This window comes from Haemaphysalis longicornis, unplaced genomic scaffold (genome assembly GCF_048455015.1).
Source record: "Haemaphysalis longicornis isolate Haplotype H1 unplaced genomic scaffold, Haemaphysalis longicornis Haplotype H1 scaffold_1, whole genome shotgun sequence".
NCBI classification, from domain to species: domain Eukaryota; kingdom Metazoa; phylum Arthropoda; class Arachnida; order Ixodida; family Ixodidae; genus Haemaphysalis; species Haemaphysalis longicornis.
The window spans coordinates 337,717,287-337,743,256 of NW_027526203.1; the positions used below are offsets into that span (position 1 = coordinate 337,717,287).

At 46.9% G+C, this 25,970-nt stretch overlaps 1 protein-coding gene across 1 annotated transcript in view; it reads left to right on the forward strand.

Moving 5' to 3' along the window:
* Positions 1-1,070: 1,070 nt before the first annotated feature.
* Positions 1,071-25,970, forward strand: part of LOC144159723 (uncharacterized) — a 35,236-nt gene continuing 10,336 nt past the window's right edge. Inside the window, exons 1-6 of the mRNA XM_077691426.1 lie at positions 1,071-1,112; positions 3,934-4,048; positions 14,220-14,292; positions 15,380-15,425; positions 21,898-21,917; positions 25,420-25,492. Coding sequence (XP_077547552.1) covers positions 1,071-1,112; positions 3,934-4,048; positions 14,220-14,292; positions 15,380-15,425; positions 21,898-21,917; positions 25,420-25,492 — 369 coding nt within the window. The remainder of the gene's footprint in view (positions 1,113-3,933; positions 4,049-14,219; positions 14,293-15,379; positions 15,426-21,897; positions 21,918-25,419; positions 25,493-25,970) is intronic.

Here is a 25,970-nt window from a genome sequence, read left to right on the forward strand (position 1 = left end):
AAGGCAGGGACAATTTTTGAACGCAATAGCACGGCCAAATTGTGCCGGATGCGGAGGAGCTCTCTCTGTCCTCAATGTGAATGTGCAGAGCTCGAAACACAAAGGTGCGGGCGCAAACACATTCCCCAACAACCAGCACACTTTCTCCTAGACAAAGGAATAATCAATTTCAAACAGTTTTAATTTACCTCGCTGAGGTCAGTTTTTTACAGCACGTCTCATACGACACGTAACACCCAGCCTGTTCCTCAGGGGGGAGGACGGTGCCAACGGCTCTTAATTAAAACTCCAGAGCCTCTTCTTCTTGCCTCAGCAAAATACCCTTTCCCCGTGGCACCCTGATTAAACGCCTAGTTTCGTTCATACGCTCGTAAATTGTTTTTACCTTCAATATTAATCTAGACATTATTGGCTCTATACACAATTTTAATTACCCGAACCCACCGAAAAGCACACCCCGTGTGACTAACTTTAGACGCAGTACACTTATTTCTTGGCGCTCTTTAGCCGTGTGGCCCTTGCGCCATTAAACAACACAGTCATCAGATATATTCGAACAGTCTTCCTATATAGGTCGAGAAAGTTGGAAAAGTTGGAAAATGTTTCGCTCAGTGGCGAAAAATATTAATGCTGGCTTTAACTCAACAATTTTCATCAATGCCGATACACAAATGCGGATCACCGCACCGATGGCCCCTCAAAAGCTGCAACCTGTACAAAGATGCACGACTCAGGCAAATAGTTTTGCGGAAAATGGTGACCTATAAGAAAGAATGCCACTGATAAAACTCTGTCACTGAAATTTGGTAAGATCCAGTCATTAGCGGCCGCAGGGAACTTTTGGTTCCCTGTCCTCTTCGCTGAAAATAGCGCCCACTTTGCTGAAAACGCGAACAAACGCGTCTGGCGTTTTCCGTGCCTTGAACTACAGCCTTCGCATAAAATTAGCGTTAAGTGCAGGCATGTACGGAAGCAGCTCTCATCACTGTGACCCTGGCTGTATTCTCACACAGGAAAAAGTGCGGCGGTTACCCGCACCGTACAAGTCTAGCTGCACGGACTACATCTCCATGGGGAACCAGAAAAAATACTTCGGATATTACACACAGGACGTGAGTGCACTGACTCCGCTTGTTTTGCGTGCGTGCGTGTGCGCTTTGCTCACTTCTTCTAATCGTGGCAGCGTGTTACATGTTATAAAGCCGCGCTGCGCCGCGGGAAAAAAATCATTGAAATACCATGCACGAGGTCACGGGTTTCATTCTCGATCATGGTGTATGTATTCGTGATGATACGAAAACCATCGTGGGCGCGTTAAGGGGCCTATTTCAAGGCATGCTAATTATTTCGTAGCCGTCCTGTAGGAGATGCCTAGCTTTGGGCGTTAAACACCACATTTAAATTGAAATTAATTTTCTCTGGGCTGCAAACTTACTCGCCACATGTTTGTTAATGGATGGGTGTGGGGGTGTAACTACCCTGGCCGTGACCGGCTGTGCGGGGGGTGGGGGGGCGTACTTGAGCTTACGTTTTCAACATTTTTCAAAGCATCAGATAAGAAACGCAGATACCTTTGAATGGTGCTATAGCGTTATGTGCTATATGGCGCTCATGAATAGATATATTGTGGTTTAAAAAACTCTACCTTCTAAGTAAAAAAAACGACGCTCAGATACCCCAGTAGCGGGAAAGAGGCAGCACTTGTGAACGTACTGAAAGACGGCACATAGCCTTCTGTTACAACAAGCTAACCAGTTTGCATTACCACTTCATCGCATTTTCTTTATAAACAAAAAAATGATTCGGAAAAGCTTAATATTTTGTCTATAATATAAAGACCAGAGACCGGATTATCTGCATTAAAAACTCATTTCAGGGGCCAAAAATACGCAGGCAAAGCAATGTTTTAGGCCTCCAGCGTCGTAAATATAGGCACTATAATTGTTTACATAAATGAAAGTAATTTCAAACGAAGACCTGTGCGACCGTACGAAAAGAAAATGGACAACGTTATTGTTTATGATGGCACAAAGGCGGCAGCAGTTGAACATACCAGTTCGATTGTCCCATAACACTGCTTGACTAATGGCGATCGGTTGGCATAATTCAACAAGAGCACTGCTCACATTATTGTTCAATGACTTGCTCGAGCGTCGCATATAGTGAAACAGGCGTGAAAATAATACGTGAGAGCTTGGAATACTGGTTAAAAAGTGCTCTACATTATGTCTGCCTGACACAATTAATTTATGACACTAAAAAACAGACACAAATAATAAATATAAGGGAGACGACGATTTATTAAGAAATTAACATATTCTCTACATGAGGTCGAACTGAAAACTAATTGGAACTTGAGTCGACCCCATGGCTGCTTCGCATACTACTCCAGGTTTCCCTACGGGAAGATGGTGAAATTTTTTTCTTCTAAAGGTTTTTAGCAGCTGAACAGATTTTTGATGGAAAAGCGTGTTTTAGAGCCCTTCGAAAGGGACTTTTAAGGTGTAAAGAAATGCATCTGCGCAGTGATGTTTCGCCGTTGGCTCCTCAATATTGGAGTGATCTGCTAACAAAGGCGTGTTGGATGCTCAACCATTCCGTTGAAAATATAGTCGGATTTGAGTATGCTTTTTGAAACGAGGATGAGAGTGTAATTGTCTGAAGTAATCTGTTTGTGGAGTGCGCGGATCGTTGCCTAAGAATCCCTGTGCAATTTGTGGAAACAATAGCAAACTATCGCCATATTTAGGATTTTGGATTCAAAATTGTGCCTTTTGTCACTGAGAATGAGCGTCCAATTTCACTGCTGCTACTTGTTGTCTTCCGGGAGTTTTCTGAACAGAACTAAACAGAACCCCATAGAGTTCAGAACACTCAATGTTGCCCAGTGACATAAATAACGATCTAAAACTTTACTCGAAACAGAAACTTGAGGCTAAAGAATGCTGGTATAAGCGCTGATTTGGAAAATAGGAATTTAAAGGCATTTACAGGCACTATAAAAAAGTGGACAAGCACCACACTTTGATACATCAGCATGAATTAGGCGGTAAAAACCGCCTAATTCATGCTGATGTATCAAAGTGTGGCGATAGGAGTGCAGGGAACAGTATAGCATTTGCCTAAAAACTGGTCTCTAATAATGACCTTCGTAACCAGTTCGGGGTTACGTTTCGAGACAGTCGATGCACAGCTGAGTTCCTTGCACATTTTCCTGCGTACATTTGTGTCACAGGAAATATTTATTTGTTTACAAGTACTTGCAGTGCCCAGTGGACATTATTGTGGGGGTATCTCTTGTGGGGGTATCTCACATGCAGCATCGCCTACGTAAATGAGCCAATGAAGAACGCACACAACTACGGAACACGTAATTGAGTAACGCAACAATACTTTTAACAGGGCAATGTATTTGGAGCAACTTTAGTTTCAACAGCGTCAGCAAAACTGTCAGAAAACATTTTACTGCTTCGTGGCCCCTGATTTACGTGCCAACCCTAAACACAAAATACCATAAACTTTGAAAAAAAAAAGAAAGATTTGGAAAAGGTCTTGCACGTTCCTCTTTGTATGTCTTTTTTTTTCTTCCTGATCGAAAATTCACCCATCTCGAGTGTTCCAAATTCAAGTTTTGAGCATGAGGCATGTAAAATAGAGTGCTATGGAGTTTTTGGAATTAATTCAATCAATCATGAATATTTCTCGTGCGCTCGTACAGAGGATTTTCGTGTTTCGCACCCCCTCCCCCCCCCCACCCCACCCCCTAAAAAAATTCCTCCGTTCATCTCAAGTGTGTACCTTCTTGGACTGAGAGATAGCGTGTACAATTTACGCGCTCAACATTTGTTATCCTCCTCCTCCCGTTCGTAGCTCCTGTTTGAAGTTAGTTACACCCGCCAGCATTGCTGTCTCGCTCACTCTCATGTCCCACAGATATGTGCCCAGAACTGCGAAATGACACTAGATATGAAGTACTGTCAGTGCGTTCGCACGCGCCACGAGTTCTCCGCCATGTTTGGAGGCCAGATCTGCGATGTCATCAGAGACGGTAAGCACCACCGTAAGCGTTATTAAGAGTTTCAACACTTGCATCGAGGGGGCGTTTAAAAGTCTGGGTGTTATTTACTGAATAAATAGTCCCATCGTTTTTGTGCAGACTTTCTAATGCAGCACACATGTATTAATAGCAGGGTATCGAACCGGGACCTAAACGAACCGAAAACCGGAACCAAATCGGTATTTTTCCCGGAACTGAACCCGAACCGTTATTTTTTGAGCTCGTTGAACCCAAACCGGAACTGAAGTGAAAAAATAAATAACGGTTACCGGTTCACGCCGATACGGTTCAACCCCCCCCCCCCCCCCCCCCCGTACTTGATAATACGCGGTCAATGTCATTCATGGCTTTTCCCTTTCACGCGAGAGAGGTTACGCGAGTCTCGTAACCTCTCACGCGCTTTTCCCCTTGAGAGCAGTCACAACACTATCAGCGCTGTATACGTGGTCACAACATGCGGAAACGTATGCCCGGCAGTGTTTCAATGGTATGCTGCTGCTGGTCGCGCGTGCAGAGTGCAAGTATGAATAAGACACACTTTCGGTATCCTGCAGGCGATATGAAACATAAACTTTGCCATTTCTTAGCTGCGACGGCATAGGAGCAGTCAGGCTGCAAGGTTGTTGCACTGCGCAAAGGTGAACGCCCACACCGTAAACGCTCCTCCTCGTTGCATTTAATAATTTGCTTAGTGAGGTCCCACTCATGAAAAGTGTAAATACTTGACAACTGTTACTCGCATGAGTGATTCAGTGGCTGAGCCACTGTCGAGGATGTATGTTCGATTGCCACCTCCGTCCGCTGCTTTTGTGATGTAGACGAAAACTAAAAATGTCTGTATCTACATATTTCGACACTGGTTAAAGATTACCAGGTGCTCAAAATTTTCTGCCACCCTGCCATAACGGTGCGCCTGATAACACAGGCATAGCTTCGGGGCGTCAAACACGCAACATTTCTTACAAATGTGTACGCGCGGGAAAACAAAAAGAAAACCCTATCACTTAGGTTTAAATTATTCCGCATAGGGTTCACACAGGAATAGTTTCTGCTCTTTTTTTGTTGCCTTCAGCTATAGCACAAGCACAAAACCAAGTGGTGCACTGCTCTCTAGACGTCCCTCCTTTGTCCGACCATTCAAATAACTAAACTTGCCATCACTGCCATGTCAGCGAGTACCGCGGTGCCTCGTACAATCGTCAGTTAATCACGACGCATAGAGCGGACAAGTTTGCACCGGCCATTTTCACTTTTACGTCGACGTCATAACTTTGTTACAAACCACTCTACTATTTCACCGCCGTACAGCCAACTAGATCACACCTTGTGCTTTGTAGCTACAACACTACACATATAATGCAACATGATTTTGAGGCATATGATAGAGAACAGCATTGGCGATTTGTGAAAGTTAAAAAAAATCCAAGCTGGCGTTTTTATATTGGCTTCAAAATAAGAGGAACATTTGTGACTTACATGCAATGCGCGGGATTTTTTAAATAAACCATTTATTCTTTATAAACTAGCATTGGGACGAAAAATGAAAAATTATGGGTGAATAATACTAGGAAATTGAACTCCCTACCTCGCCAAGATGCAGAAAAACGGGACCTAACATTTTGGCAATTTCTGAAGATGAGCAATGCTTGTTAATTTATTTCTAAAAAGTTCCTTTCCTGAATCAAAAATAAATAACTCCTATAAAAGTATGCATCGACTCGAGAGAAAAACGCCTGCGACGATAGCGGCAATAGTTTGTGTTTTACACAGGAAAAGTTTCGAATTTTGGGTGATCCGTCCAACGTCCCAAAGCCGTCTTTGCGATTTTCTTAGAAAGGGGAAGTTTCTTTTGTGCAAAATAATTACTGGCAACTTATACGTTGTGTAAACCGCTATATATAAATGTTTCGTTGAAATAAAATTCTCGAGTAGACACGCTCTCTCTAGACACACTCTCTCTAGTGCCATCTCTCTAGAAAATACTCCAAAGGATGGTCCCTAGGATGACATAAGGGCTGGTCAAGAAAAGTGCTGATGAATCGTTATCACCTCATTTGTTTTACCTTATAGCTGGCCAATCTTTTAAAGGTTTTCTTTGAAAACGCACCACTGTTAGGGTGAAAAAGCAGTATTTTGAACTTTTGTTTATATTTTGTGTTTATGGTCGCTTTAAACTGGAAAAAGTTTTTTTTCTCACTTTGCTGATAACGCCACGCATCGAAGTGGTTCGGCCCCATGATTTGTAGAACCGGAACTGAACCGGAACGAAATGAATTCTCCCGAATCGTAACCGTAACCGAACTGGTATTTTTGTCGGTTCGACACCCTGATAAATATACGCATTTGTTCATGCATTGTGCGGCCATGATCCCCGCCGATTACTTGGCCCTGGATTTTATTTATTCATTTTTTTATTCTGGTACACGGTGGTTGCGGTGCCAGATACAAACGCAACACATAATCATATGCCCAGTATCACAGCACAAGACCGCAACTGCCTTTATATACCATACTGGACAGCACATGCATTCATAGTGCCTCTGTAGTTAGGCATTGGTATTTACAGACACCACATTCATTCATATTACCTTTGTTGTTAGTCCAAGTTTTTCTTGCTTTTTTTTTTCGCTGCTCACGCGAAGAGACAGGGTGGTGCTACTCCAAAACTCCACCTTCCACGGAATGGTGTTCGGGTTGACGTCATTGTGCTGATACAGGCTGCTGTGGGGCTTATTGAAGCTCAGTTGTTCCGTTCAGAGGTGTACGCTACCGCGTCAACTTTCTAGTTTGTTCGCGTATGGACTCCAACGAGAGCAGCCGCAAAGGCACGGGGCTCCGTGAATGTGGAATGGGGTGGGTGGCTGGTCGGTCGCGTTTGAAGCGCAGAAAAAAAAGCTGGTTAGAGAGCAGCGCCGGAGAGGGAGTAATGTAGACGAAATGTTATCAGCATTCACATCTGTTCGCGCACCTTAGCTGCAAAACAGTTCTCTTTTCCTCTTGCCTTTCTTTACTTTTACAGAAAGGGTGCGAGAGAGACAATGCCGTTTTATGATACTGACGAGGTCTGTCCAGCAGATAGCCTAACCTGCTACGTCAGGTGAAAAATGAGACGAGCGAAAAAAAAAAGAAAGAAGAGAGAGAGAGAGAGAGAAAAAAAGGAATGAAAACGACTTGAGGTCTTGAGACAGGGTTCAGTAGCTTAGTGCAAAAAAAAGGTGGTAAAACGCACTGGAGAAATGTTCGCTTTCAATTTGGACAGAGTTCAGAAACCGAGGACCGACCACACACGAGCATGGCACGTTCAGCGCTAGCATAGCTGTCATGCTAAACACACACCTGGTATGTTCACTTAGACATCCGGTAAAGAGGGTGTGCCCGTATACTTGCCGTATTTCCCTGTGTTGAAATCTCGTCAGTCTTCGATTTTGTTGTTAATGGCTGACGCGAAAAATTAGGGGGAAGAAAGCCGAAACAAAATTACGAAGCTATGAAAAACAATGCAGGAACACCAACAGTGTTGTGAACACCGCTTTAATACGGCACTTTTTCTTTCATTTTTCTTTGGTCTTAGCTCTCCGCTGAAAACCATTGTTAGTATCACGTGGGTTATTGCGGATTATATTATTTTTAGATCGCGAACTCTATTACTCCAGGCACAATTAAACACACACACACAAAAAAAGCGGCTTGTTCTCCCTAGCGTCAATCTGGTTATTGATATTATTTTTAGATCCAAACCTCTATTATTCCAGGCAGAAACACAGAAAATGACTCGTTCCTCGTAGCGTCAGTCTGACTGTCGAGCTCAGCCAAGGTCAGAGGCCAGCACCTCGTGCGGGTGCGCAGCGAAAGAGTCTAATCGCTCGTTTGTTCCAAGGAGAGGGGTGCGCAATGGGAGATAGGTGGAGGCGCGTGCCATCAGGAAATGATACTAGGAGGTTCTGGCTGCATCCAAATTCGCCGCTCATTCGCACCTGCAGAGTCTGTGTTTTTTCTTACAGTGCCATTGAGTTTCATACGGATATATTCTAGAGGAAAATCTGGCGCCACTGTCCAGGCGAGGCGCTGCGCTTCAGCGAGCGTTCCGTCATGTACTGGGCAGACGCGTTCTACTTGTCGTTGACATGGCTCATGAACAGGCTGAGAAGTTGCCTCTGGCTGCAAAAAAAAAAAACAAAAAAAAAAACAAAGCAATATTGATGTAGACGATTAATTAAAATTGTTTTATTATTTTAAAGTTGCAGCTCCAAAAAGATTTATTTGTCAGGGATTATTTAGAAGCGTCATGGAAGATGAACAAGAAAAAGATGTTACCCTTTTTTGTTGATTTTGGTTTCGAGACAAAAAAATCCTGGGCCATCTCCACCATCGTGAAACCTGGAGAGGGGAGAAGCATGCAGTGTATAAGTGTATTCTTGGCGCCTTGGCGTTTTTTCCCAAAGAGATGAAACCATCGGGGTGTAGAGGTGCACAGCTTTCCTGCAAAAGTCTCGTGTCTTTGAAGCACGGGGCGTTCTAGCGCGAGGCGTACGTCATGGTGTTTTAGTACCGTGACTACATGAGACGACGGTTACGACGACGACGACATGACACGCCGACAGTCCGAGCACCTAAGGGGCTTCGCCCCTAAACGAAGCCTTATGGCTAGCCAAACCAAGTAGGCGAGGAACGTCGTAGCTACACTGGCGGCGTCCACGGCGTCCCTAAGGCCCCTGGCGCCCGCGATTGCAGCGCCAGATTTGCTTGGACGCGGGCATTGCGGCGGCCTTGGTTGTAGAAGGGCTGCATATGCTTGGGGACAGGAGGGACGTGAATGCGTTGGCGAATTGAGAGGGGAATACGTTGGGGCGCGTGTGGGGTGGCAGGGGCCGTGCGTCCGATGAGTACCCGTCGGCCGGTCGGTGTGAGGGAGAGTCGGTGCAGGTGGAAAGTGCGTTGGGCTTCCAAGATTTCTGTGAGGATGTTGTGGAGGCCAAGCTGGAGGAGCCGTGTGTTGGAGGTGTAGGTAGGGAGGCATAAGGCTGCTTTGTAGGTCTTGCGGATCAGAGCTTCCAGCTTGTTAGCTTCCTGTATCTTGAGGTTGACGAAAGGGCAGCTGTAGGTGAGGCGACTGATGAGGAGGGCTTGAATGAGTTTGCAGGTGTCGAATTCTTTGAGGCCGTAGGTGGAGCCGCGGATGCGCCGAATGAGGTGCGTAAGTTGGGTGATTGTTTTGTGGAGCTGTAGAAGAATGGCGCCGGAGCCGTCGTAGTGAAAAGGAATGCCGAGTACACGAAGGGTGGTGCCTTTGGGAATGGGAGTGCCGTGAATGGTCACTTGTGGGTCCGGAGTTGGTTGTGGAGGGCGTCCGTGGATGAAGGCTCGGAGAACGATGAGGGCTGACTTGTTTGGTTTGACCATCAGGCCTCTGGGGTGGAGGTAGGCGACGGTGGTGTCGATGGCTTGCTGGAGGACGTCTTGTTGCGCGCCGCTGGAGCCGCTGGTAGTCCATATAGTGAGGTCATCGGCATAAAGCGTATGGTGGATACCGGAGATGGCATTCAGGAGGCTGGAGAGCTGGAGGAGGGCGATATTAACGAGTAAGGTGGAAATTACGGAGCCTTGCGGTGTGTCTTTGGCAGGGGTGTGGAAGGTAGGGGATTGGAGAGGGCCGTGCTGGCGGATGGCAGTGCGGTCCTGGGGGAACGCGAGGACGATTTGGTAGGTGCGGTGGCCGCAACCGGTGTGGTTGAGGTTATCGAGGATGGCAGGGTGCGTAACGTTGTCGAAGGCCCTTTTGGCATCGAGGGCGAGGAGTGTTCTGGGGGTGTCACGGCTGAGGTGGTCGAGGAGCTGTTATTTTATTTGTATAAGGACGTCTTGGGTGGAGAGGTGTTGGCGGAAACCGAACAGGATAATGGGGTACAGGTTACGGTCTTCGAGGTAGGTGGTGAGGCGCTGGTGAACTACGTGTTCATAGATCTTGCCGAGGCAGGAGGTGAGGGTGATGGGTCGGAGAGTTGTGGCGGAGACGGGTTTGTTGGGCTTGTGGATAAGGGTGATGTCTGAGTGTAAGGGGTACGTGCCGGCTTCCCAGTGGCTGTTGTAGTAAGTGAGGAGGTCTTCAAGGGTGTCGCCCGGGAGGTTGCGGACAGTTCGACAGGTAATGTGGTCTCTGCCCGGGGTGGTGTTGCGGGTGAGGCTGGCAAGGATGGCGTGTAGAAGTCCATGCCGTACCCCCCCCCCCCCCCCCCAACGCCGACATGGCCTTCTCCATAAAAAAGAAAGCGAAAATTCTGCAATCAACAGAATATTTACCCCGTTAAAGCGTGCTTTGCCGTACAAAGATTCACAATGAGAGAAATCACCATTTCAAGGAGATAAAGCAAAATTGATTTTTAGTGCGAAGTCATTTTTAACTCGGTTGGAGGGAAGAAGTAATCGCTGAAACTAAAATGCCGTTGAAGGAAGGAAAAGAGCAGGAAACGATAAGGAATATGGCGAAGCTGATTGCCTGTACAGGAACATTTCAGGAAACTTACGTTAGTAATGCTTCCATAGTGCGTAAGCCTTCTGGCCGCATCCGTCACACTTACAGAGTCCTCCTACCCTCCCCTACGTGGCTCCTTTGCTGTTGTATGCATTTTCGTCAGACTTTGTTTATATTATTTAGTTGTTCTAATTTTATCTCGTTTCCTTTAGACGACATCTTAAACCAAAACAGCGTCTTTTGCTTAGTAGGCTTTACCGAAGTACACAAAAGCAATGTGGGAAGTCTATTCTGAAGTTACCAAGTCACCCGGCGACTTAACTTCAATAACCAAGCCATTTTAAAGTAAGTTTCACTAAAATGCATTGACGGGAAGACATTTGCTTAAGTATACACTGTGGTATCAAAATAACAGTGCGTGGGCTTGTTGTATTAGACATAGACATAGAAATTGCATTTCACGTTACCCCATGTATCCCTATAAAGGGCAAAGCGTTATGTTACGGACGTACGCACGATTTTTCCTCGACAGCAGCGCAGACCAAGCTACGTTGCGCTATTTTGATGCGGTTTAGTCAAACCCATAATCGATTTCGGGTAAAATCTATTTCGATTTGAGTGGGGGTGGGGAATAAAGCGTAGAGGAAAATTGAATAAATAGGAACTGACAAGAGACATGGCGAAGCAAGTTTTTAGAACTAAAACACTGATAAAAAATCCACCGACAATTCCTGATACTTCCTAAAGCGAAATTTCAGAGCACGCGTCTACGTATTTTGATTTTTTGATACATTGGGTCACACATATGAGATACGCATGCATGTGTGTACAGTTGCAGACCGCTTTCTGTATTACGATTAAGAGAACGCTGTGAGTATCGTGGCTGGTGCGGACATTATGTCGTGAGGCACATTGCAAACTGAGCGGAGCGTGGCGCCACTGCGTCTTTAATCGGGAGATTGCGGTAGTGAGCGCGTGGGTGATGCGTCAACGCGTTTCACAGCAGTCGCCGCATACAGACCTCCGTGTATTCCGCACTGTTTCCTTGTCGGCTACTCTCCTCCTCCTCGTTCTTGCCCATGCTTCCTCTGCACCTTCTCCGCTTTACTCCTTGCACTCTCTTCGCTATCAGCGTAATTTTCTCGCCGCCGCACTTTCTGTATACGCTCCCCTCTGCCTCCCGTTCGTTCGGTTTCAGTGCTGCTCAAATGCAGAAACGGGCGTTTAGACCTGCGATTTAAAAAGTCGGGGAACATTGGGTGACAGATAAAGGAACGTTGTGTTTTTTCATAGTGGTCTGGAATTCATTTCGATTTAGTTGCAGGCTTTTGGTAGAATGGTGTCGCTAAACAGGCCGTTCGCCGATGTTTTTGTAAGAATTCGCACAGGGGAGAGCAATGTATGTCAGATACCGCTCGCCGCAGCAGTGGTTATGGGGCCCAGCGCCATCTGGCTTCGGATTTCCGCGCGAAACGGGTGTGATGCGTTACCTTTAGCAACCTTTTCGCCGTAGACAAGTCTCTCGCAAAAAATAAAAAAGCATTGGTATTTATTCCGGCGTAACATGACTAAAGCGAATTTACCTGCGAATTCGCTGCTGCAGCGCCACTAGTGTGGCAAAGTGATCAATTATCGTTTCTGCGGCAAATTTCTCAATGGCAAGCGGCTTTCACGGGGGAAGTTCGGCCGTTCCAAACATTTAGAAATTTGCCGAAGCAACGAAAATGGCTCGTTTCGGCGCACGAGCGGCGCCGCAGCAGCGAATTCGCAAGTAAATTCGCACCATATAAACATGCTTTACGAGCTCAGTTCTGTCACTTCACGCACTTTCGTCAATTCCGCCTGTTTAAGCGCCAATCTAGCTACGACTTTGTGTCTGCACAGTTTGAAAAAAAAAAAAAAAAAAGGTCGGCTTTGCTAGCTAATTTCTACATTAAAATGCGATAACGTAGCGTTTTCGCGCAATTGAGACTTCCCAATGCTGAGGAGGCGTTTGATTCAGGCCGCTACAATCCTCCTTAGGAATATACGGGAGAGGAAAGCGCGGTGTTCTCGAATGGCTCGCTGAACGTCACTTCGCAACCACCCTCTATCGCGCACTCCCACATAAAGATGCAAGCGGGTCGCCCTCAAAGCATTGTACAAAGAACTTGTATGACTTTCGGAACTGCATTCACATCTGGTGCGGGTAAAGTGTCCTTGCTTCTGTCGCTGTCCCCATTACCACTCCTACAGTTTTCTATACCACAGAAGTGTGTTACGATCCCTCTTGCGCCCTGATTTTCCCCACCCCGTGTGCGTGCCCCGAATCCTGTAACGCGTGCCGCTCGTCGGCCTCGAAAGTATGTTGGCACAACGGTTGGAGTTGTACTTACGGCACGGCACTTGCGTTTATGCTCGTACTCTTTTCTGCGCGTTCCCCTTTTTCTGCCATGAGCGTGACGGAAACTGCGTCCTGCAGCTGGTGGTCCTAACGAAGATGCATGCCGTATACTAATGGGACGTGGCGCAGGAATTTCCTCGGATCACATTTAAAATTCGTGCACAGTCCCACGACAAGTAGCACCGCCTGGTTGAATGTCGAACAAATTTGTATTGTTTGGGACGACTTCTGCAAAATGTTTGCTTGAGCCACTTCTCAAAGAAACGCTCTTTGCGTTAAGAAAAAAAAAAGACGGGCCATCTCCACTCTCTTGAAACCTGGGGAGGGGAGAAGCATGCAGTGTATAAGTGTATTCTTGGCGGCTTGGTGTTTTTGCCCACGAAGGTGAAGCTGTTGGGGGGTAGAGACAGAGAAATTTCTTACAAGAGTGTCGTGTCTATAAAGCAAGAAGCGTTCTAGCGTGAGGAGTTGGAAAACGAGTGTCCCGGTGTGCTCTTTTAGTGCGCGTTTTTGCCGACGGAGATGAAAGGTTCTAGCGCGAGGCGTTGGAAAACGAGTGTCCCGGTGCGTTCTTTTAGCACGCGTTACGTTCTAGCGCGAGTCGTTGAAAAGCGAGTGTCCCGGTGTTTTAGTACCGTGACTACATGAAACGACGACAACGACAGGAGACGCCGACAGCCCGAGTCCCTAAGGAGCTTCATCCCCTAAGAAATGGGCTCAGGTTTACACTTGTTAACCTAGTTATCTCAAGCGAAAGCGAAGACTATGCTCACAGTGTTTCGCGAAAGTTTGCCTTTGCTCGAGATTTCCGAGCTCTAAAAACTAGACATGGGCTATACAAAATGACTTTGTTTCAGGTTACGTGCACTGTAGGTGCAGTCGAAAGTAAGCAGGATCGTGAGTTTAGGCGGATTTTTGTGAGTTCTTCTGGACTGAACAGAAAACCGCCCACACACGTCCTGTACTAGCGGAGAAATAATTTTTGATTTATGAGCCCGGCCTCCGTTTATTCTTGACCGCACTTGTACACAAACCTTTCTTTCAACCACCGCATCATCCACGGCGGCCGTTCACGGCCATTCAGTTTGAACGCCCAGTGTTTTTTATGTTGAGAAAAAAAAGTGAGTGATATAACTTCTTTTCACCCTTGCACCCGTTTTTATTTATTTTGTATACATAAAGCTGCTGCGCGTCTACTCAAAATGGAAAAAAAGAATTACGCTCTCTTGTGACGTGGCTGTTTGGCGCTCTGTCTGCACGTCCTTCATGCCGTTGCTTTCTAAGGCTGTTGACTGCCGTTCATATTTCAGATATATGTGCCAGAAAAGTGGAGAGCTTGCAGACAAACCAGCTCTGCCTCAGCCGCTGTCGCATGGCTTGCGAGTGAGTATGCAGCGACATTTGTGTCCGCGTTGCGAACGCAGCCGGCCCACATCGCACAGACAGCGAGCGAGAGCACGCGTGGCGAGTCCCCGTGTTTCTCTCGTTATTGTCGTTGAACTGCCTTTTAGCGCCAGACAGATCGAACCCCTACTTAACTTTACTTGTTTGTGCACCAGTTTGCTTTTAAATGGCTGGGTGCCAACAGCAGCTTCATTGGAAATCTGATGATCCGTGCACCCACATATTTAAATTAACTTGTGCCGTCCGACAGACAGGGCTCCAGTTCATGGATAGCGTGCCGTCTGACGGCATTTTATTTTATTTATAGGTTGGTTGGCACGGTGCGGAATGTCTGGCATAGTGGTGTAGCGGTTAGGTCCTAACCTAATTATCCAAAGAACAGAAGTTCGAGTTCGGCCCTTAAATTATTTTTCTTCTTTACTTTTTTTTGTTGTATCGATGGTTATTCTCTTGTCTCAAGTTAGTATTTGATTTTTGCCGTAAATGATTTTTTACGCCTGGATCGACCGTCTAGTGTGCCATTCTATTAGTGGCCTAGTAGGCACCCATAGCAGCGAAAAAAACGTAACACGAGAAGTTCGTGTCAGTACTCCTTCGAATGTTCGGACTGAATACGAATCGAGTACCTTGAACTGTTAGGTTCTTATTCAATATTTTGAAATTCTCACGCCACTAATAAAATGATATTTTAGATATTGAAAGAAAAAGTCATGGCGTTTTTTATCTTTTTTTTTATTCGCGCCCGCTGTGAATCGACTGGGCAGTTTTTAATTTTTGAGCTGCTGTTTGTATAGGGCATGCTTTCCTTAATTGTTGTCCACCACGTCCGCAAGAATGCTAGTCTGGTGCTGCAGGTCCTCTTTAATGAGTAACTAAATTAGTACTGTATTGACTATTTTCTTTGCGTATCGCTGCGTGAATGCGAGTGCGATAACACGTTTGTCGTTCTTAAAAATTTGGCTCAAGCCGGCGTGTTTACTTGACATCCTACCACGCTCTCAACGTTCTTGTCCTGTTGTCTTTCATTTCGTGTGTTCACGCACGTCTCTGCCATCATCGTCTGAAGGGAGACAAAGTATGACGTACGGCTGAGCAGCCTCGCCGTGGACAAGGTGCGTAGAAATTGAGTTCCTTGAACTAACGAAATTCAACGAACCTGCTACATTTACCGCCAGAATTTATATTTGGGTGTCTCAAAGCTAGAGCTAACTTAAAGGTATCTTTATTCCTTCAGTTTAAAAAATTAAATCACCCGATCTATTCTGTATCTGCCTTTCTCGAAACATATATAAGCCGTGCGTTAGACGCTTAAAGTAACAGGGGGGATAGAAAATGAGGCCAAAAATTCAAATTTTGGATTTTTACGCGCCGAAGCTACACCTGGGTTATGAGGCGTGCCGTAGTTTTTTATTTAGCAAGCATGATGTTGCTAGAAAATTTTCGAGCAAAGCAGGTGCTGAGCCTGAAACTCGCTTTCTGTCAATTTGTGAGATCGAATATGCCGTGTTACCATAGCTTCAACGCTGTAAGAAAGTTAGTTTTCTGGTACTTGCTCAAGCACCACCACCATATACTTCACGTTTTTGACGCAGCGAAGGTATATATATATATATATATATATATATATATATATATATATATATATATATATATATATATATATATATATATATATATATATATATCGGTTTTTATAGCGAACACGTGGTATAGGGGGAAACGTGACAGGCTGGCACGGATTAACTTAGTACGGTGGCCAAGGGATGGTTGATAGACGCAAGGTCAATCGAGGACACGAAATAACATAAAATTTATCCACTATACTGCGCTTAGTTTGAAGATGCGAACTTCCCTAGCCGCTTGCCGCTGTACGTAACGTTAGGTTTATCGCGGCAGCAGCGAGGGGCACTCTCGAATACGTTTTATCTCGTCGTAGCTTTCCGTAGCTGCGGGTGGACTGCGCCACGAGTATCTATCGCCTGCGGCTATTTTGTTTCAGCTTAGGCTGTACATTACTGCGCAATTCATGGCGCTCACGTGCGTAGCTCTAAACGGTCACGTGCAAACATGCGCACAGGCACACGCAACCCCAAACGATTAGGCCACATAATAAACGCCTGATTTCAGTCTTACCACATGTCTATAAGCAATTTTTTGTTTAGCCTCGATCCCAGCTAATTTTGTTGCTTCTAGCCTGTTGAACATATCAGAAAGGAGAAAGATTCACTTTCCTTGAATTTTCAGAAACTACGATTGACGCACGCGCAATGCGCAGCATGTGTATCTTGTGCGCAATAAACAAGCACCAATGCCTGGCGAAATTTTTCGCAGCTGGTAGCAAAAATAAGGCGATCAGAGTACGGGCCAGGAGCTAGGTATGGACCATTTTTTTCGTTTAGTCTTGACCCCATCCAGCTTTCTTACTTGTAACCCGTTGCACACACCAGGAAGGAGGAATGCTTCCTATTCCGCAGTTTGCATAGCCGTGAATAATGCATTTGCATGCACCGCATACATATCTGGAATGCGATAGAGAAGTACGCGTGCTTAACGAAATGTCCGCAGCCAACTGCAGCAGATAATGCGGTCAGAATATTGGTCAATTGCTAGGTAGCGCCCCCGTCTAGCAAAAAACGGTGTGTATACCACCAATGCTAGAAGATGGCAGCCCACTGGAATAAAACGGTGTATAAAGCGTGGCAGGAGCCACATGGTAACCCTTTATGTGATAACGTCATTTCTGTCGACGCCGACGCGATAGCGGTGGAGTGCCCTATAAACGCTGATGCGGTGAAATATCAGCTTTGCGGACGTGTCGATCGGACCAAATGAAGAGTTGTGGCTGATATACTCATTCCCCTCGCGTGCGTTTTCGCGTAACAGAAATACAGAGAAATTGGAGTTGCTACCGAAATAGCAGTGGCTGCAGAGAGAGAGAGAGAGAGAGAGAGAGAGAGAGAGAGAGAGAGAGAGAGAGAGAGAGAGAGAGAGAGAGAGAGAGAGAGAGAGAGAGAGAGAGAGAGAGAGAGAGAGAGAGAGAGAGAGAGACGTTATTTCGTCCTTCGGGATCAGGTGTTGGGGGCGGAGCAGGCCCACGGAGCCGCCGCGACCGCCAGGGCCCGGGAGCTGGTAACTTGACCTGGCTCCCCCGGTTTCCGCTACATCTCCCAGATGTGAGGAGAGGGAAGGGGGGTATGAGTCTGCGGGGCATTCGCAGAGTTAATGGTAGTGAGTGTCGAGTGCCCCGCAGGCTGGACAGGTAGGGACAGTAAAAAAGTGTGAATGAGTGGGTACCAATTGAGTTCGGTGTGGGAGAGTGGTTGTTAGACACGATGTGGCCTGCCTCCGGGGACAGGTGTGGGTGCGGCAGGGCCGTAGCCACAAATTTTTTTCGGGGGCGGGGGGGGGGGGGGGGGGGGTATGTATTTTAGGAAGGGGGTAGTTTCGCTGAAAGCAACAGTAAGTATTGCTTCCGTGCTTCCTGGAAAAGATTTCGGGAGGGGTTCGAACCCCCCAACCCCCCCCCCCCCCCCTCTGGGTACGGCCCTGGGGTGCGGGAGTGGGTATCGGTCGCGGAAGAGGCGGTAGCGAAGGGCAACGTCCCTGTATTACTGGAGGAAGGTTGGCTTGCCTGCAGGAGCGTCGCATGTGTCCACAACAGGGTCATGATGTCAGATGGAGGATCTTTGGAGAGGATTCGCAAGGCCATGGGAGAGATGTTACCGCGAATAAAATTGCGGATGGCCTGCTGAGAGTCAGAGAGGACGAAATCGGAAATGGGGTGGTGGATGTGCGCAAGGGGAATGACCGCCTTCTCTGCCGTGGCTGTGTTGGTAGTGAGGATGGGGGCCGCCGTGACGTTTGGTTCAACAGCTACACAGTGTGCAGGTTTGTGAGGGTAAGGTGTGGCCTGAGTGTATAGTGTGCATGGTGATGGTGGGTATAGTTTGGCGTGCGTGTTGGCTCGTGCTAGTCGTCGGAAGGCGTGGAAAGTTGGGTGCTTGTGTCGAGGAATGAGGCGGATTCGGAGGCTGTTACGGATGTGAGCTGGCATGGGGAGTGGAGGAATTGGAATGGTGGGGGGTAGTATGCTCACAGAGTTGAGAATCTAGTGCCCTGTAGGGGAGGACGCGAGGCGGGTGAGTTGCAAGATGCGTGTTATGTTTGTGTACCAACCACCTCTCGCTCCTCTCCGTATTCCGCCATCTGCTGGAAGTCCAGTCATTTATCTGGAGGGCTCCATCCAGCGCTATCTATGTAGGCCCACCACAACCTTCTTCTTCCCTAAATAAAGAGTTCCACTCCTGTTCTCGACTGGGATGGTCTCGTCCCTCTGGCCTCCCACAACAACACTATTCATTACATATATGTGGTTACTTTCGCATTTGTTCTTTCTCGTTTCTGGATGCGCCTCCCATTTGTTTATCAAATGCATTGGAATGATGTCCACGTCTGAGCCAGTGCCGAGGTTGAATAACACGTTATGGCCATTGACGGAAATCGTCCCCATCCACTCTGACGAGGAGTTCAAGGCTGTCCAAAAACAAGCCTTGCTGGCTGTTTTGCTGCTCAGGCTCCTCGACTAGCCATACTCTTTGGCGTGAGGTATTGTTGCCTCGCTGCCGTTATCTACACAAACAGGCAAAATGTCCAAATTTGCCACAATTGCAGCAGTTACGCCCGTAAGCTGGACATTCGCGCGGTTTGTGGGTTGTTCCACAGCGCGAGCACTTCTATTGCAGCTTCGACTGTTTAGGATTGGGTACTTTCGGAGCCATTTGTTGTACTTGTTGCTGGTTGCACTTTCTCTGTCTCTGTATGGCTTTCACATGCAGTTTAGGCTCTTCTAGCTCTCTTACGTGCTTCTTGGAAAGTTTCGTCTTGCACGTAGCTACTATTTTAGCGTCAGGTCTCTCTCGAAAAGTAGTCGTTCCTTGAGTGCTTAATCTCTTATCCCTACTACGACGCGGTCGCCAATGAGCCGTTCTGTGTTCTCTGCAAAGTCGCATTTCACAGCTTGTCTTCGCAGGTCTGTTAAAAAATGGTCGAACCTCCCATTTTCTTTTTGTTTCATGCAGTTGAGTGCAGCAGACGCTTGTGTTACGTTTGTGTATGGCTTTTAGAGCGCGTTGAACTGCTCGAGGAGCTAAGTAACATGATTCTGCAGCTGCGCTGGGTCGGCTCTGGGTGGCTGAGGTGGAAACGTCTTCGTGATGCGGCGGCCGTGGGGACCAATACATGGAGAAGCAGCGCTTTTCGGGATGCGTTAGGCTTGGTGGCGTATTCACATGTTTGCTCGTAGTCTTTCTTTCTAATCTGCCCAGTTTTGTTGAGGGCTTCCGCCTGGCTCGAAGTTTGCAGGGGGTTGTATGAAAGCAGAGGCCATAGTTGCAGGCTCCGGTATACTTCTGACACCTTGTAAGTATACTGTTGTTGTGGGAGGCCAGAGGAACGACACCATCCCAGTCGAGAGCAGGAGTGGAACTGTCTATTTAGTGAAGAAGGTTGTGATGGGCCTACATAGATGGCGCTGGCTGGAGCCCTCTAGATAAATGACGGGACTTCCAGAAGATGACGGAATACGGAGAGGAGCGAGAGGTGGTTGGTACACACAGTGGGCGTCGACGTCGAGCAAGAGATGCGTGGGGCGTAAGGGGGAAGCAGGAGTGCATGTCTTTGTCTTCCGGAGGAGGGCATCAAGGGAGTCGAGTTGGATGGGTGCAACGTTAAGGTAGGGTAGGTGGTACAGGATACGGTTGAGTAGAACACTGTGTACGAGACGGACGCGATCCTGTTCCATGGTGCCGTGGTGTTTGGTGGCGATGTGTCTAACGAGGTGCGTTGTTTGCGTGATGTATTTCTTTACGTATTGGACGATGGATGCGGGGTATCTGTTGTGCGTGAGGGTGAGGCCTAAGAGTCTAAGCTGCTGCGTGTGTAGTATTGGGTGAGAGTATAAAAATTTGTATGGGGGGTTTGGAGGGAGTTTGTTGCGAGGGGAGTAAAGGTGAAGCGAGCGGATTTTTGTAGAGAGCATTGGAGCGCCAAAGGTCGGTTCGATGTAGTGTAGGACTTGGTTGAGGCCGTGTTGAAGTGTTGTTTCAATGTGTTGGTCGCAGCCAGAGTGACCAACAGGGCAATGTCATCTGCGTACAGTATGCTGCATAGTGTTGGGATGGTGAGGAGAGTGCGGGAAAGTGGCATTATGTAGGGTGAGGTTAAAGAGAATAAGCGAGGACCGCTCCTTGCGGCGTTCCGCGGTCCGGCATTTGGCAAACATCACATTGGGCATGGCCCAAACGGATGGTAGCAGTACGTTGTGTGAGAAAGTTCTAGATATAGTGGTAGAAGTGTAGTCCTAGGTTTGGGATGAAATTGCCTGAAGGGTGCTATGGCGTAAGATATTGTCAAAGGCGTTTTGGACGTCCAGTGAGAGTGTACAGGTATGATCTCGTTGCATGGGGTGTTGGTGGAAATCGTGGTGATACTGTATAAGGGCGTCTTGAGGGGGGGGGGGGGGGGGGTAGACTTCTGGGGGCCCAAGGTGTGCATTGATACGATTCTGCAAGACGTGTTCGATCAATTTGCCGAGACAGGAGGTGAGGGAAATAGGGCGAAGGTTGTAAATGGAGGGGGTTTTCGAGGTTTTGAGATGAGGGTAATGTTGTAGTGATTCCAGGGGGAGAAAAAATATGGCTGCGGCTTAGCTCAGCTAACCTTGGATATGCAAAGCAAAAGCTTGGTTTCCCTTGGTTAAACCTTTGATTTAGCTTTATTGCCGACCACTTCTCAAAGCCGTTCGGTTCCGTGCAACGCTCACAGAAGGAGTCCGGGGGAACGCGGCGTTCATTCATGGCACTGTTCGTCTTCGTTGGGCGCGAGACGAGTCAGGTTGCCCGAAACGACCCAGCACCGCATGCATGAGAGGCTGCGGGGATGGTTGGCTGCCTCGGCCGCAGCGGTGGTGGCGACCACTGTCGGCGCCCGCAGGCGCCAACAGCGGGCCCGGCGAATCACGCGATGCGCATCGAGGGGTGTGTCTCCAGTCAAAAGGTCATTTGCGCATCCTCCACGAAATCACTGGACGAAAGTAGTAAAGATTTGCTTTAAAAATGCAGCAATTCCAGCAGTTGCTTCCGCAGTGGCTGCTGCCAAACTCTAGGCACTTCAGCGGCGAATGCCTATACTAAGTTATACCTGTGCTACACGGCCGTTTCAAAGGCCTTCCGAAGGCCTTCGAACCAATTGCATATAGAGTTCCTCATTGCAAGTACATAAGGTGCACTTTTAAGGGAGCATTCATCTGTCAATTGAAAGTAGCTGTGTAGCACACCATTACACACAAAGCGTTTTCTGTCGGCGTTTGCCGGACACGATTGAACCATTGGAAGGTAGCGGTATACAGCTCGGCTGTAAAACCGAAAATCATCCCAATGAAACACATCCTTTTTGGTTATTATGATTAATTACAGGTAAGTTTTTTTTCGGTTTTCTGCGGGTAACAAAAAAATGGCTCGCTAATAACATCATTATGAATTAGTTGTTCCTAACTGCTTGTTCCTTTTTTCCCATTGTCGGTGACAGTCTAAGCATGGACAAGGAAAGTGAGTAAGATCAGCTTGGCTATAATATATTTTATTATCTATTGGCCGTTATCTATTTATTATTTAGTAGATCTAATCTATTTAGTAGATGATTCGCTGCCGGTTGAAGACCGGCGGCAGTTTCGAAAACCGGCTGGTCCTTCTCAAGGCATCGGCGGCGGCGCGTTCACGGCCGCCGCTAGCTGCCCTCATCTGCGGTCGCCGGTACTCTCGTCAGGAACCGTGCGTGAAGACGAGTGACGTTCACAAATACTCCTACGGCTCAGTCCGTGCCTCGCTAGACCGGTGCCACAGACGACCTACTAACATCCAGGGGTCCTTGCAGAAGGTTCAGCAGTGACAGCTAGAATCCCGTCCGCAGCTTGTGCTCTGCGGTAGTGGTGTCCGGTGCAGGTGTCGGTCACTGTCTGTAAGCGTGCGCGCCTGCTCCGGCCACCGCGCACAGTTCTGTGCACGGGTAACCGCGCAACGCATTCCCGGCGTGCGCGATCCTGAAGATACGCCGGTCCCGCTTCTTACACACTCGCGCGTAAACAAAAGCACGTGTCCAAGATGGACAGCGTGGGTTCCTACAGTAGTATGCAGAGTACCACATTACTTGTGAACAGACGGCAGTTGTGCACGGGCGAACAAAAGTGACGTTACAAGCGAAGGCTGCGCGTTTAATGTCGGCTCTTGGAGTGTTTGGCTGGATGCGAAGGTCGCCTTCAAGTTCATTATATTGGTTATAGAAGACGACATTTACTTTGGTTGTTTTAATGCTGGAAGCATTTACTTGTTGGTGTCTGCACTTCGATGCCCTGTGATCTGATGCAGCTCTTACGATAGTAAAAATTGGGTGCATGAGCGGAAAAGCGGGAACCTCTGAAGAATTGTGTCCTGCGGGTCGGTGGAATTGTAAGCCGATATAAATTTCCCGAAAAACCCTGTGAGAATTCCAGCCTTGCGAGACCGTATGATTCAAGGATGCAAAGGTTTGCAAGTTTTAGTGAACCGATTTAATATAGGATTAATCACGTGACTTTGACAGTGGCGACTCCGTCCCGCGAAACGACCGATGGTGTCACATGCGGAGCGTCGTCCAGCATGTCTGTTCCACAGCTGCCATTGATGCGCCTCGCCGCAGGCCAGAAAACGCCTTCTCCCCATCTCCCCAGAATGTGTGTGGTGAGGGGAACAAGGCAGACCGTCAGGAAAAGAGCTTTGTTCTCGCGAGTGCACATCACGTTGACGAGCAGGGGGGTGACGGAATGGGGGCACATGTAGAAAGCGAAGTCTAAGGAAAGTACAGAATAAGAATAGGGATAGGAGTGAGGTATGGGATCTCTCTTGTGGTGATGTTATCAGAGGCGTACCGTGAGGCCCGGCACTACGGGCACTACGGCGTACGCGAGGGACTGGTGCGGCGGAGACGCTGTGGAGAGGTGCCGTAACCACCTCGCCCCTCTTTCTTCGCATGGCTCTGGCGAAGCTCCTCCCCCTCTGCGAAAAGGATTCCAAAGGTCGAAAATTCATCAAACTCGAAAAAGTTATTGGCAAATCGCTACAGCTGATTCTGCATGTCCCGTCCGTGGTGAATGGCTAATAATTTCTACCAGTAAAAGGTTATGCAACAAAATTGGTAGCTGGGCAAGTTGGTGGGTATTTATGTTGAAGTGTAACAGCGCAAAAACGACGAGGGACAGCAGAATTCACAAGACGGGTGAGCTGTTACACTTCAAAAATGTTATGGTACCAGGTCTCTCCCAGAAAAGTTGCGCCAGGCTTAATGAGGCCGTGAAGACGAACTACAACTTTTTCCAAGTTGAAAGAACTAGTTTTTGGTAACTCACTGGGCTCGATTTCAGCCACGAAAGACGTTTTCTTAACCGAAAAACGCAGGGAATATCGAAAAACTTTCAAATTTCGTCCTACAGTGACGTAATATGGGCAGGAGGAACGTATTATGGGCCAGCACTAAACCATTTTATCAGTCTGTTAACTGCAAGTTAGCATTCAAGTGATACGATAAAACGCAACTAGAATCCCCACTACAATCACCCAGTCCTGTTTCCTGGCGTCGGCTTATACCCGTGCCACACGAGCGTTTCGAAAGCCTTTGAGTCGAATGTCATTTGACTCAAATGACACCTTTGAGCTTCTAAACGATGTTTTTAAAAGGCCTTTGGTTGAAATGCCATTTTAGTCAAAGGAGCACCGCCAACGACCTTTGGGGTTCTCAAAGGACATTGAAACGCGTACGCTCGTACTCTCGGGAGCAGTTTCTGCATGCCATAATTACAAAAACAATTATTTATGAGTTGTTACAGTTTAAACAATTGTAATTACAACTTTACAATTTCACAACTTTACCATTACAATTTTACAATTACAATTTTGCAATTGTAAAATTATTTACATTTATTTACGAAAAAAGAAAAAAACTGGCTGTCAGCGCATGTTTTGTGCGCGCTTGTAGATTGTTATCAATTCGATCGCTAATATGTTTTTATCTCATTTTAACTCTAAAATAAATTTATGTCAATAAAGAAACAGGGCAGCAATGGCGACACCAAAACATGGCGGCCGAATGCGGTAACTTTCAACTGCCTTTGAGAATTGTCGTGTAGATCGGCGAAACTCCTTCCAGTTCGAATGGCATTTGAAATTTCGGAGGTCATTCGACTGAAATGTCTTTTAAAACGCTCGTGTAGCACATGTATTAAATCAGCAGCCGCCAATCGCACAAACAAGATTCTGTGATGTCATTGAAAAATCGCCGGAAAGTGGCTGAGGTGTTTCCACTGCTGCATCTGCTTTCTTAAATATATCGATTATCTGTTCGAAGTTTGAAGTAAAATTGTTATCAGTGCTATTGGAAGAAAGTAGTCTTTCTAAATGAACCAAAGTTGCATTTTGCCTTCATAGCCCTTTCTATGAAAGCTGCATTTTGTTAATAGCTGGGCACAGTGATAGGATGCTTGTAATATTATCAACTTGAAACCACACAGTATACGTTCTCTGGGTTGCTCTAATTTGCTTTGCACAGCATTGCCTTCGCCCTCCCCCCTCCCCCTAAGTTCAAACGACTAAGCTACTATATACAATAAAGGAACCCTAATAGCGGCGCGTAGCGTCAGAACTGTGAGTGTGGTATATATTTATCGTTGTCTTTCCCAGTCTAACACAGGCATCTAACACAGCGCAGGATTGGGCGAGTTGGTAATTCATCTTGAATACTACAGCGCAGCAAAAAACAATGACTGAAGTGTAAGAAGCGTTCGGCCTGTGTGCCTCCACTTTGGTCTTTGTTTTTGCGGCGCTGTGGTGTTCATTAAGGCATATAACTGCCTATAACTGACCAAAATCTTGTAAGCAGATCCTGGTTGCATCCGCTGCATGTTTAGGTCCGTTCGGCTCAATTACCTTTGAGAAACGTAGAACAGAAAAAAAAATATTCACCAATAAAACAAATGTGCTATACCCAGGGGCGACTAACTGCTATCTTCTTACGACATTGCAGGGACAAGTTTTCGTTCATAATAAAATTTTCGTCTGACACGCAACGTGTACTCCAGTACCAGCCTAACCTATCGGTAAGCAATGTGTACGAGTTGGTAGGTCGAAAGCGAACAGAGATAAGAAAAACAATAGGACAAGCGCTTTTCCCGTCGCCTTGTCTCCGTTCGCCTTCGCGGTGTATCTACTTGCTATCAGTATCTTGCTATCAGTATCAGTACTTGCTATCGGTGTATCTACTTGCTGACGCATGGCAAGAACTGCTCGGGACTGCTGGCCGCCACAGCTGGTTTTCTTTTTTTCAGCAACTTCTCAAATTAGACATTCACTGTGTGTTCCAATTTGTCACACGTTTTCATCTTTTAGTTTTCCTACGTGGTGGATCATGATCAAGCACACGGCGTAGGCAGACGGGGACTAATGTAACTAATAGATACCGCATAAGCTAAACAGGGTCATACTAGAAAAAAATATCAGAAAAAACAAGAAGACAAAAAAGAAGGGAGAAAAATGTAATGCAATGTTCGTATACATGCCACAGCTACCACCAGGATA